At 43.7% G+C, this 14,440-nt stretch overlaps 1 protein-coding gene across 1 annotated transcript in view; it reads left to right on the forward strand.

Moving 5' to 3' along the window:
• Window positions 1–202: 202 nt before the first annotated feature.
• plppr4 (phospholipid phosphatase related 4) overlaps window positions 203–14,440 on the forward strand; it is a 59,052-nt gene continuing 44,814 nt past the window's right edge. The window contains exon 1 of the mRNA XM_062977982.1: window positions 203–1,158. Within this exon, the coding sequence (XP_062834052.1) occupies window positions 559–1,158 (600 nt within the window). The 5' untranslated portion in view covers window positions 203–558. The remainder of the gene's footprint in view (window positions 1,159–14,440) is intronic.

Genomic DNA, 14,440 nt, shown 5'->3' on the forward strand with positions numbered 1-14,440 from the left:
GGAATGAATGCAGTTTGCCACTCCTTGAACTGCCAGGGCTCCATGCGGTGGGATCGTGGGGGCTGTAGTTGTGCAAAGCCTGAGCCTTCTCTCCCCAAAATACAAATCCCAGGATCCCACGGCTTTGCGCCTTGGAGGTTCACGGGGCGTCCAAGCACGGCGTCGAGCCCCTCCATGAAGCGAGTCCCACCCAGCTCGGGTCTGAGCCTCTGCAGAAGCGATCGGTCCTCCACGCTGTTGCTGGGCGACGGCGCCTCGGTTCAAACGGGTTCTGCCGCCGTGCGTTGCGTCTGAGGCGGAGGCACCGCGACACGTAACGTGTGAATCCGCCTCCCTCTCTTCTCCCTTCTCCCCCCATCTCCCATCCTCCCTTTTCCCCCATATTGCCTATATCTTCATCGGGGGAAGGGTCCCGGCGGTTCATCTCTGCGGCTCCCCCCCCTCCCCCTTCGATCGGTGGCTCGCCTCCTTCTCCTCCTCCTCCTCTCCTCCGCCATGTAGACCCCAGGGGCCCCCTTTCTGCTTTTCGCATGGAGCGGGCTCCTTGACGTCAGCTCTATGAATATTGCACGAAGAAGCCGGCTGGCCAGAGCGACGGCGGCGGCTCGATGTAGACCGGGGCTCTATGGGGACCAAGGCGGCGGCGGCGGCGGGGGAGGCGGGCAGGAGGAAGCTCTGATCGCCGCCGCTTTGGAGAAGGAGGAGACCCGGAGGCTGCTGGCCGAGAGAGGCGGAGGAGGCGGCGGAGGAGGAGGCGGAGGAGGGGGCCCCGTCCGCCCCTGCAGCGGCCCCGCGGGCTTCGTGCTCCTGCTGCCCCCGCCGCCCCCGCGGGAGGAGGAGGCGGGCCTGGGAGGCTGCGCCCTGCTCCCCTCGCCCCGCGAGGGCGGCGAATGTGACCTGGGCGCCCGGCACTGGGGCAGCGGGAGGGGGGGCCGCCTGCCCGGGAGCGCCGCCTCCACCGGACCCGCCGCCAACGCGCTCCTCCCGCCGCCGCCCGCCCCGAGGCTCCTGCCCGCCTCCAACGCCTCCGCCCCGGCCCCGGCCCCGGCCCCGGCCCCGGCCCCGGCCTCCAGCATGTCCGCCAAGGAGAGGCTGCCCAAGAGCAAAGTGCCCACCAAGGAGAGCGTCACGCTCTTGCCCTGCTTCTACTTCGTCGAGGTGAGTGTGGGACAGACCCATCACAGGCTGACTAGCACCCTCCTGGCCTCCCATGTGGATGTGCTGGACCTGTGCACCACCAGCAGTGGGGTTTTGTGTGTGAGAGAGAAAACGGGCAATGCAAGGCTGAGCTGAGCCCTCCTGGCCTCCCTCTGAGATGCGATGGGGTTCCTCGTGGTGGCCTAAATATAAACCTCAGCGGAGCATCATCATCATCATCAGTTATGTGCTTTTTATATGTGGGACTGATCAATCACGGGCTGAGCTAGCGCCCTCCTGGCCTCCCATGTGGATGTGCTGGACCTGTGCACCACCAGCAGTGGGGTTTTGTGTGTGAGAGAGAGAATGGGCAATGCAAGGCTGAGCTGAGCCCTCCTGGCCTCCCTCTGAGATGTGATGGGGTTCCTCGTGGTAGCCAAAATATAAACCCCAGTGGAGCATCATCAGTTATGTGCTTTTTATATGTGGGACTGATCAATCACGGGCTGAGCTAGCGCCCTCCTGGCCTCCCATGTGGATATGCTGGACCTGTGCACCACCAACAGTGGGTTGTGTGGGAAAGAGACAGAATGGTCAATGCAAGGCTGAGCCCAGCCCTCCTTGCCTCTCTCTGAGATGAGATGGGGTTTCTCTTGATGGCCAAAATGTAAACCCCATTGAGCATCATCAGTCATGTACTTTTTATGTGTAGGACAGATCAGTGCATAATCACTTATGTGCTTTTATGTTGAGCATCATCACTTATGTGCTTTTTACATGTAAGACAGGTCAACCAAAGGCTGAGCTGATCCCCTCCTGGCCTCCCTCTGAGGTGTGATGGGGTTCCTCTTGGTGGCCAAAATATAAGCCCCCTTGAGCATCATCAAAACAATATATGCCCTGCTTTGCAAGGAAAGGAGAGATGAATACAAGACTTTTTACGTGTAGGACAGATCAATCAAAGGCTGAGCTGGCACCCTCTTGACCTTCCATGTGGATACACTGGAGCTGTGCACCACCAGCAGTGTGTTTGTGTATGTGTGTGAGAGAGAATGGTCAATGCAAGGCAGAGCTGAATCCTCTTGGCCTCCCTTAGAGATGTGATGGGATTCCTCTTGGTGGCCAAAATATAAGCCCCCTTGAGCATCATCAGTTATGTGCTTTTTAGGTGTGAGAGAGATCAACTGAAGGCTGAATTAGCACCCCCCCCCCCAGCCTCCCATGTAGATGTCCTGGGGTTGGGCATCAGCAGTTATGTGTTTTTGTGTGTGTGAGAGAGAGAATGATCAATGCAAGACTGAGCTGATACCCTCCTGGCCTCCCTGGAGATATAATGGGGTTCTTCTTGGGGACCATATATGGAGAGCAAAACACAACTGGCACCACTAGAGGTGTGTGTTTTAATGTGTGAGAGAAATCAATAAAAGCTGGCACACTCCTGGCCTCCCAGGTGGATGCACTGGGGTTGTGCACCAGCAGTTGTGTATTTGTGTGTGTGAGAGAGAGAATGATCAATGCAAGGCTGAGTTGATACCCTCCTGGCCTCCTTTGGAGGGGTTGTGCACCATCAGTTTTGCATGTAAGAGAGATCAGTGCAATGGTGAGCTGGCACCTTCCTGGCCTGTCTTGGAAATGTGGTAGGTTTCCTCCCAGTGACCAAAATGTGAACCCTATAGAGTAACACATAGTTTTGTCTGTGTAGGAAAGGTGAATGCAAGGCTAAACTAGCACTTTCCTGGCCTCCCTTGGGGATATTCTGGGATTTAACACCATCGGTTCTTTGTTTTTGTGTGTAAGAGCTGGGCTGGGCTGAGCTTCCTGGCCTGCTTTAGAGATGTGCTTGGTTTCCAGTCTACGTGATGACCTGACCAAAATCCAGTTGTGTATGTGTGTGAGAGCAAGGGAGATCTGATATCCTTATGAGCTGATCTCCTCATGGCCTCCTTTGGGGATGTGCTGGGGTTCCTCTTGATGACAGATAGATAGAGGAATACAAACACCCACAACACACACACACACACACACACACTGTAAAGCAAAACACAGTTATGCACTACCAGTTGTGTGTTTTTAATGTTTGACAGAGATCAACAGAAAGCTGAGCTGGGCCTCTCTTGAAGATGTGCTGGGGTTCCTCTTGGTGACCAAAACAATATATGCCCTGCTGTGTGAGAGAAGGAGAGATGAATACAAGGCTGAGTTGGCACCCTCCTGGCCTCCTATAGGGATGTGCTGTACACCACCAGTTGTGTGTATTAGTGTGTGTGTGAGAGAGAATGATCAATGCAAGGCTGAGCTGATTCCTTCATGGCCTCCCTTGGAGATATGCTGGGGTTCCTCTTGGTGAGCAAAATATCAACACTGTTGAGCAAAACAGTTATGCATCACCAGTTTAGTTCTTCTTATGTGTGAGAGAGATCAACAGAAGGCTGACCTGGCATCCTCCTGGCCAACCCTGGGGATATGGTGGGGTTTCCCTTGGTGACCAAAATATAAACCTGTTTTGCATGTGTATGTGAGACAGACAGAGAGAAGAATGCAAGGCTAAGCTGATACCCCCATGGATTCCTTTCAAAATGTGCTGGGGTTGTGCACAATTAGTTCTGTGTTTTTGTATGTAAGAGAGATCAGTGCAATGCTGAGCTGGCATCTTCCTGACCTGCTTTGGAGATGTGCTGGGGTTCCTTTTGGTGACCAAAATGTCAACCCTGTATTCCAATACACAGTTGTGTAGGTTTATATGAGAGGGAGGTCAATGCAAAGCTTAGCCTCTCTTGGGAATGTGCTGTGGTCTCTCTTGATGAACAACAATTATAAATCCTGTAGAGCAAAACACAGCTGCATGCCTCCAGTTGTGTGTGAGTGAGTGAGTGTGTGTGTGTGTGTGTGTGTGTGTGTGTGTGAGAGAGAGAGAGAGAGAGAGAGAGAGAGAGAGAGATCAATGTAAGGCCAAATTTTGTGCCTTGTGTGTGTGCTTTAAATGAAGCCACAAGGAGAATCGTGCCATGATGCATCTGTGCCAATGTCTGATCTCATCTTTTTAAAATATGGAGCGGGGATGCTCTTGCACCTCTCCAATCCATCACACTAAACAACTGGTGTGTGTGTGTGTGTATACACAAGTGCTTTCAGAAAAAATGGGCATCTGCTCCATAAAATCAAAACAAATTCCCTTTCTCCCCGCCTGGTTTGGGGAGGGAAAGGGAAACATTAGAAAGATGGAGAGAGTTTTTGCAAATGCAGGGGGGAAGCTTCATGAGATCATATCACATGCTCAGGATCAATCCAAATTCATTGAAGAGAAAGGGGTTTCTTCTGTATATAAAACAGACTTGCAAGCTCAACTGAGAAAATTAAAAGGATGGTATGGAAGAGGATAGCAGATAAGTAAAGATGTGGAGGTTGTAGGTTGCTAAAACAACCTGTGTTTGATTTTTAGGATTTTACACATATTTGAAAAATGCCCAGGTAATAGGGGGAGTTTGTAGATGGTTTATGCTGTTTTCAATGGTGGTTATAGCGTGTGCTGCATATCTCCCTAAAATCAAAGAGGATGTGTTTTTCCTATTAAAAACAGAAGTCTGTTATGGCTTCTGGGTTGAATGATGCTTGTTTCTATTCCATAAACATCCCCTTTGACTCCTTCTGGCGACATGATGTACAGGCACTTGCAGTGGTGTTTCTTAACAGCTGAGGAGCAAAAAGGATTTTGGATTCCTATGTTTGTTGACAGATCAGTAAGTGAACAGGGCCCCAGAGGACAGAAGTGTTAGACCTGTTCAATGGTGGGGTGATTCATAGGACAACTCAAGAAAAAGTGTTAGCAAAAAGCTAACACAGAGCATGGAAAAGTTGCTTTTCAGATGACAGCCCCCAAAATCTAGGAGTTGTAAACTAAAAAGCAACTTTTCCAGCCTCTGAGTTCATCATATCTCATCTTATCTCCCTTGGGGTACACTCAGACTGAAAATTTCAAGGTTTTGTTCCTGTTTATTTTAGATGTTCTACTAGGTTTTATACCAAGTTGAGATACTGATTTTGTATCAGCTTAAAATAAACCAAACTGGGAAGCTGATATAAAAAGTCCCTGATTGTACTGGCAGTTGATGGAAAATATTTCAGGATGATCAGAATTTGTACAGATCTCCAGAATAAAATCACCTAGAACAGGAACAAAATCTGTGACTTTAAGATCTTCTAAACCAGTCTGCATGCAGCCATAGATGAATTATGATTTAACGTACTAGGACAACCATCACCGTGTTTATAGTAGCCAGTAGATGTTTCACACCCCTCTGGCTACTATGTGTCAGCAAGAATCAATGACAGCTGGTGTAATCCATATTAGTGGGCCAAGGAATCCATGCTTTGATTTTGTCTAGAATGCAAAGTGCTCAGCCTAATTTGGAGATGAGGTTCAGCATGCTGGATAACTTCTCTAAAGTTCAAATTGAAACCTGAAGTCTCCTGGTTGCCTTCCTCAACCTCCAGTTTCCACCAACTAGTATGAGCAATGGCTTTTCCGAATCCTGCAGATTTTATGAAGTTGTATTTCACCACACCTGAATTCTATGAGGTTGGAGAATGATGACTGGAAGTTGATTTCCAGTAAGGGCAGTAATAGGAATGGCACTAAAGAAGAAGTAAGTAGGAGCTGAAAGGTAATGCATGGTTTTTTTGGGTTTTTTAAAATGTTTTCAGAACAGTGGTGACTGATAGTTTCTGTGGGGCAGTGAATCCAGCCCAGATTGCCTCCAATGACAGATGTTAAAAGGTGGCAGCAGCCGTTCTCATACTTCCTGAGACTCTTGGCCCAACCATTTTCCAACTACCTCTAGAAGAGATAGCTGTGTGTGACACACAGCCTTTCTTCATCATCTAAACTTTATCTTGCTGTCTTGATGAAGAATACTGTTCCATTGCCAGCATGGAACTAGAAATAATGGGCAATCAAATACATTTTTCATTGAGACACCTTGGGACAGTCTTGAATGTGAGTGTTATATATATATATATATATATATATATACACACACACATACACACACACACACACACACACACACACACACACATACACACACATACATACATACACACACACATACATACATACATACAGTGTTATATGAATTTATATATATACACACATACATATGCACATACAATCTTCTATTTATTCCCATGTGCAAATAATAAGGGTTGTAATAACAGTCCTCTATTAATGTGTTATCAAAGGCTTTCGTGACTAAAATCACTAGGTTGCTATGAGTTTTTCAGGCATTATGGCCATGTTCCAGCAGCATTTTCTCCTGATGTTTTGCCTGCATCTATGGCAGACATCCTCAGAGGTTGGTTCAGAGGCCTGTTAGAAATGAAGAAATTTTTAGGGGTCTGTTGGAAATTGAAATTGAAAATATACACCCAATTGCCTCATTTCCAACAGACCTCTGAACACACCTCTAAGGATGCCTGCCATAGATGTGGGTGAAACATCAGGAGAGAATGCTACTGGAACATGGCCATACAGCCTGAAAAACTCACAGCAACCCAGATCTCTATTGACTGTTATCTAATATTATCTAATATGATTGGCATGGTGCCAGTGTATGAAGTGGATCATAATGTCACTGTACTTTGAGTTTCGGTGCCTCCACAAATGTCAGCAAAAATACTCAGAAAGTGGTGAAGCCCTGAAATGCTTATAGACTATTAAGTACATTCTGCGCTCTTGAAAGAAAAAAAAAACAAGGTAGTGGATGGAAAGTATTAAGTAGTCCCATTTTGATTCTTAGCAAGTCTATATTATAAGAAGTATGTCTGTCACACCATAATCATCATAGACTACCAATTCTTAGGGAGATAGTATGCCTTCCTAGAAATTTTATTTGATTATTCATTTAGTAGACTACCACCAGTCCTTATTCACAACATGGGATTCAAGATGCCTCACTGGATAGATACTGAATGCTTAATACTGAGTAATATGTATATTTAAAACTTAAATCAAGTCAAATGCTAAAGCAAAGTTAATTTAAAAGGCACAGTTCAAAACACAGTTTTAAAATACATCACTCAGGAAAATACAGCACCCACATGGTGATAAGGCCCTCTTTCATCAACCTATCAGTTGCCAAGAGTTTGTGTGAACAAATTGCATCCTTTGCTCATTGCTAGAAGGACAACATGGAAGGGGTCAACTAAGCCTCCTGTGGTAGGAAATTCCATAACCTAGAAAAAGATACTAAGAAATACCTCTGAGTAGGCTTTTTCCACCAAGGAGTTCCAAGGAAAAGATGCATATACTGTCCACTGCTTCCTGCTAACCTTGCTTGAACAGTGATTGAAAACTGGCCGTTTTATTATTCTGGCTTGATCCTCAAAAGTACAACATGAGGGGATGTTAAATTACAAGGTGCTAAGGAAAAACCTAGCTTATTACACATCAATATGCAGCAGATACATGCTATAGTTTGCATTTTTCAAGAAACTTTTCCATAGCAAGTGCTATAGATAAGGCCAGTTGTTCAAGAGAACAGGGAAATTCAATGTTAGGCTCAAATTATTGCTTGAAGGTGGAACATGGTGATATGATGCCCTTGTAGGATAAAAAGCATGTCATTTTACCTCTGGTTTCTATGCCTCCACAAGTGACAACAGAAAAAACTCCGTTCAGGAAAATCTGTGTTTTGCTAGAGTAGTAGGAGGAAAGGACAGGGACACGTTCTTTTAATATTGTTTGATCTGATTTATATGGAGGTCTGCAGTGTCCTGGAAGAACCAGCATGAAATCACTTTAAAATGGGTTTTGACAACCATGACTTCATTTCTCACCCAGTGAGCAACTCACAGAATTGTGTTCAGGGAACGCAAATATCCTGACTTCATTGCACTGCACAAAGACATAAAACATATTGTTTCCACTTATTTCATGGAAACCAGCAGGAAACAGAAACCAGTTAGAGAAGTTTGGAGCGTGGGAGATAAAAGAGGGAACTGTATAAGTATGTTATTTAGGTGGTCACAGAGCTTGAATCCAAAAGCAAATAGACTGTACAAGAAGCCATAATCATGTACTTGATTGCAGATAAGATCATATTTTTTTCAGGTGGGGCATTTGAGAAGGGTCATGTTCCTGAGTTATTTTAGAAAATGAAATGTGATCTTATTATAGATTTTCATAGAAGTAACAAATACCCTAAAGGCACCTGATCCCATCTGATCTTGGAAGCTAAACAAGGTCAGCACTGGCTAGTACTTGGATGGGAGACTGCCAATAAATACTGGGTTTTGTAGACTATATTTCAAAGGAAGGAACTGGTAAACATATATCTAAGTACTCCTTGTCTGAGAAAATAATGGGGTCATCATAAGTTGACAGGTAATTTCAAGACACTTTCGGCACCTAATAGTAAAAGTAGTCATCATTGTTGCCTGGATTGCTCCAGAGTTTTATCACTCCAAGTCCTAAATCCTGTTGGTAGTTCTAACTAGAGTAGATCCATTTAATTGTTGCTGAATAATGGGTCTGCAGTGATTGGGGCTATCAGTAGGATTTGGGCCCTAGAGTGATTTTAACCACAGTAATACGAAATTCTGCCCAGCCACAATCCTAACTTTGTGAAGGAGTCATTCATGCACAGACCTCCTTCTTGAAAATGCTGACTTTGAGAGCAACAGAGGACAGGACAAGTATTGTGGTGACATAAGCAGAATACCCCCCCCTTTTTTTTCTTTTTTATGTGTGTTAATACATGTAGAGTAGGAGATCTAGATGAGTGATTGGCCAAGACAGCTTGATTCCTGAGGTGAAATACAAATTGTTACCTCAATTCCAGGTTTCCAGTAAGGTTTCATTTATGGTATAATTTTATGCCTAACACATACATTTTTCTTTACTTTCCCATGGAAATTGTTCTGGGTAACCTTAGTCTAGCAGTTCCTTCATATGGTATGTCTCATTACTATAAGTACTCATTATTTCTGAAGAAGCTGTGGATAGAAAAGAGTTAACAGGCCTGAATATGTTCAAACCCCCTACCTAAATATTTTAGGAAACATAAGATTTTTAAGTATCCGAGGAGGATTTGTAATTGGTCAGGGCAAAGACAGAGATAAGGAATTAATTTAAGAAAATGTTACATAATTTCAAGCAGAAGAAAAGAATGAGATTGATATTCTGCTTATGTGCTGGGAGTCCTTAAAACAGGGGTCCCCAAACTTTTTAAACAGGGGGCCAGTTCATGATCCTTCGGACCGTTGGAGGGCCGGACTATAGTTGGCCACTGAGCAATAATAATTAATAATAATAATAACAACAACAAAAACAATAATAATAAAAAAGAGTTTTGGAAGAGACCCCTTGGGCCATTTAGTCCTATCCCTTTCTGCCTTTGTGCGCCGAAAGCACAAGCAAAGCACCCCTGACAGATGGCCACCAGCCTCAATGTTAATAATAATAATAATAATAATAATAATAATAATAAAAGAGGGTTGGAAGAGACCCCTTGGGCCATTGAGTCCAATCCCTTTCTGCCTTTGTGCACTGAAAGCACAAGCAAAGCACCCCTGACAGATGGCCACCCAGCCTTAATGTTAACAACAACAACAACAACAACAACAACAACAACAACAACAATAATAATAATAATAATAATGGTTGTAAGAGAAGAAGAGACCTCTTGGGTCATTTAGCCCAACCCCCTTCTGCCCTTGTGCCATGGGGGCCGGATAAATGGCTTCGATGGGCCGCATCTGGCCCCCGGGCCTTAGTTTGAGGACCCCTGCCTTAAAACATGGAGAAGTGTTCAGTGAAATGAGATGCGGGAAATAATACCTCCTACTAAACCTTAGACAACACTTTTTAAAAATTCAACGAGTCACAGTGACACTGCCCTTGTGTGTAGAGGGGTTGTGTGTTTTTTTGGACTATCAATGTAATGATCTTGCTGTCTGATGTTGCTGAATCCCAGCTGTATGGAAATCCATGGCAGTTTATTAGGCAAGAATATCCAGATGTGATTTTACCAGTTCCTTTGTCTGAAATATAGCCAACAGACCTTGACATTTGTTGACAGTGTACTATCCAGTTACCAGAGCTGACCTTGCTTAGCTTCCAAGATCAGATGGCCCATAGGACATAGGCCCCCTCTTTCTACATAACCAGTGTAGTTTGGTTACTTGATTGCTTTTGAATCTAAAGCAGAGTGAGGGCAGTGATCTATGTTCTTGATCTGTTACCTTCTGAATTTAATATATAGAAATAATTAATAATTAATCCCCCAGGACTGGGGAGCTTAATCACCACTACAATTCCACTATTTACATAATCCTCTCTAGCAGTGGGGCGTTCTTTGTCCTTGTATACAGCCACCATCACTACACATATAAATCATTTAGCGGAACATTTAAGCTCAGACAATTATGTGACAACTGGTTTTCCTGGTCCTACCCATTCTTTGAGTTGTGGTGATTTCCATTAGGAGATCCAGGGCCCATGTCAGTATCCCTGTTAGGCTGTGACTTTGACCTCCTTCATGCTTGTAGGGCAAGACCTGAAAAAGATGTTTTGGTCTGGAAAATCAAAACTCTTGGGGCAGCAAATGTACTCTTAGTTTTACTACCATTACTCCAACAGATGATCTCTGTGGTACAGGAGCTACCACATTCAACTCAGAGCAGCTGCAGAAAGCATGGCAGTAAAATAAAGGGTGATGGCTACCCCTGGGCAGTGGACCCAACTGCCCTGGATCTGGGATACCTTAAAAAATTCCTTCAATCTGTTGTTGCTACTGTTGTTATTGCAATTATTGTCATGCGCTGTCAAGCCATTTCTGAATACTAGCTAACTTAAGACAAAACTATCACAGGGGTTTCTGGGACTCAGAGTATGTAATGCCCAAGATTCCTCAGGGTTCCCATGACCAAGCAGGGAATCAAATTCAGTCCAACACTCAAACTATTACAATTTCAGGGTCTACTTCAATGTTTGTGACATTCTGCAATCTATAAACTCTCCTACTACATATATGTCTGTAGATCAGTAGTTCTCAACCTTCCTCATGCTGCAACTCCCTTAATACAATTCTTCATGTTCTGGTCACCTCCCAACCATACAATTATTTTCATTGGTACTTCATAACTGTAATTTTGCTACTGTTGTGAATTGTAATGTAAATATCTGATATTCAGATAATGTAAATATCTGATATGATATGTATTTTCATTCACTGGACCAAATTTGGCACAAATATCTGATACGCCCACATTTGAATACTGGTGGGATTGGCGGGGGGGGGGGGGAGGTCATTTTGTCATTTGGAAGTTGTAGCTGCTAGGATTTATAGTTCACTTACAATCAAAGAGCATTCTAAACTCCACCAACTATTAAATTGAACCAAACTTGGCACATAGAACTCTCATGACCAACAGAAAATACTGGAAGGGTTTGGTGGGCATTGACCTTGAGTTCTGGAGTTGTAGTTCACCTACATCCAGCCTTCTCTGCCAAAGAGGTTCCTAAGATCATCAGAAATATGTGTTTTCTGATGGTCTTCGGTAACCCCTCTGACACCTCCTCGCGACCTCCCCAGGGGTTCTGACCCCCAGATTAAGAAACACTGCTGTAGATGCTAATGCAGCAAGCAGGAGCTGGTTTGTAATATTGTTTTAACATTTAGAAATGTTACTTGTTTGGATTATAATATCCAGAATCATCTAGCTGGCTTGGCCCCTGTAATGTAAGAAAGTAACTTTTTCAGGCTGTGTAACTTTGTGAGTAAATTCTACCCCAGTTCTATTTCAGGCTTCATCATTGTGGTTGTTCTGCGAAAGGCAAATTAAATGTTACAGGACTTGCTAACATAATTATCCATTGCCATCACCCACATAGACCTGACAGCAGGGCTGAATAAGTTCTAATTGGAAGGTAGAGATAAGATGAAAGAATAACACAGTTTATATGCCTAGACAATGGACAATAAACATTGTCAGAAAGAAACAACACTTGATTCTGAGCAGAGTTTATGGCTGGGCTGATTGCAGAATTAGTCCATAACCAAGCATGCACAAGGCATAAGTTCATGTGATTCAGTTAACCAACTTTTTCTCACAGCAAACATGATGAAGTTCCTAAATTGCAAAGCCTGTTGAGAACCCACACCTATAGGCAAATCAAAAATGGCCTAAGGACTGCTTCATTTTTAGCAAGTCTTAGGAAAATACATTTTTCAGAACTGGTGAACTCTCTATTGTTTAGATGCTGAAGTATGCCTATCATTGCTTTAGTGTTTTCCAAAATTGTTGGCTTTCATATGATATTTCCACAAACATGGGAATTCTTTGAAAATAAGCTTTCACAAAGCCACTTGCCAGGTTGTCTAAGACAAGTGCTGGACTGGTCCCCAGCCACCTGTCCAAGTGAAGGTGACAATCACCTAAAGCCTGCCAAGGTATTTTTGTCTCATCTGCTGCTTGTCCCATCTATCTCACTCTGCCAAGGGGTAGGCTAGTCCTGGCAGGTACTTCTGGCAGGCTTTATGTCATCATACCAGATTCACCTTGGCAAACTTTAGTATATCCTCACTCCAGGAGATAGGCGAACCTTCCCAAGTTATTAAAAATTGTTAGCCAGCAGTGGGACTTCACCTTTTAAAGCTAATTCAATGTCAAAAGTATTTACTTTTTAGTAGTAGTAATGGATTTTCAGATTTTTATTTTTGTAGAATGTGTGTTCTCTCCTCACCCCCCAGAAGAGAAAATTGGTCCCATGATCTGCCGCAGTTGCCCACATCTGATCTGGAGGGTTCTCTCAGTTTGCAATTGTATAATCTGAGCCAACAAAGTAAGGTGTCCTTGCCAAGTATAGCTGTATGCTTCAAGGTCAGAAATTTGAAGCCAATAAGTAGTGGATAGTGGGCACTCTGAGTAGTTTGAAGGCACCAGCTACTCCCATAGTTCTCAAATCTTAATCCCCAATGTTTGAAGGCTGGCTGTGAATTCTCAAGTAGTAAAAGAAAATTTCCAGTATATTCCTGGACCGCAAAAGGAGCAATGTGTAGAAAAGTAGATATCTAGAAAGCTCTCTCATAACAGAGACTGAAAGACTCTCTTTCTCACACATGTCTCCCTTCAGTTTCCACAGACTAAAGTAAATCCATAAAATTGATGGAATGAACATATGTGCTCACTCATCATTCAGAAAGAGTCAAATTGAGTACAGTTGAATTCAGGCATTAATGGATTATTTCCAAATTCTGAATGACCCAGTATCCTAGTTCTTGCAGTAGCCAACCAGAGGCCATGGCAGGCTTAAAGGGATGAAGATAATAGTTTATCTCAAAAACTGGTCATAGTGATAGATTATTATGAACATGACCACTAGCCATCATGAATTATCCTTCTTACCTTCATTGTTTTCGAAAGCCATTTATTTCAGGTATGATATGTGCTTGAGTGCCATTAATACAACACTCCGCATGGTATAGTCATTTGACTATTTATTTATCATGTAGAGTTAATGTAGTTCAACACATTTTAACTGTCACAGTCCAATGCTTTGGAATCATGGTAGTTTCAGATTGGTGAGACACCAGCACTGTTTGGCAGGGAAGACAAAAATATCTTGTATAACTATAACTACAACTACAATGATTCCATAAAATTGCATTGCCTCTGTTAAAGTGGTGTCAAACTGCATTGATTCTATATTGTAGATGAAAGACAGCCTGCCTCTGCTAAGAAAACTATATGAAAAGGTTGCCTTGGGATCACCATAAGACAGAAATGACACAACAAAACCATTAACACCATTTTGCATTGGCAGAGCTAAAGGGGAAAAATTAAAATACCATGAAATGCTCATATATAAACAAGGTAAACATCTGGGTTTGCGTAATCTTACGTGGCACAGATTAATATGTCTGTGGGGATGGGGTCTTTCAGTGATTATACAGAGAAAACACAGCAAATGAGGTCAGGTCATCTCCTGCCGTTGCAGGAAAGGGTTGCATCTCCTTTCATTAGCAGAGTCTTTTTTTATCTGTTTTTAAAGATCTTCTCGTGCAATGTTCTTCTGCTCCTTTGATTCCCACTATCATGTCTGATTCATCACTGTATACCTATCCCATTAATAAGTGCACTCATTTGTGTACAGAATGAAGCACATGCATCATGTTTTAGTGGCATATACAGGATGTATCGGGGAGGGGTGAAAATTTCCAAATGTAATTTCGTTATTTTAAAGTGTTTGTGTAACCATGCAACATTCAAAAGAGCCCCCCCCCCCCCCTTGCTTGGCTCATGC

The sequence above is a fragment of the Anolis carolinensis genome, chromosome 4 (assembly GCF_035594765.1).
Source record: "Anolis carolinensis isolate JA03-04 chromosome 4, rAnoCar3.1.pri, whole genome shotgun sequence".
Classification (NCBI taxonomy): domain Eukaryota; kingdom Metazoa; phylum Chordata; class Lepidosauria; order Squamata; family Dactyloidae; genus Anolis; species Anolis carolinensis.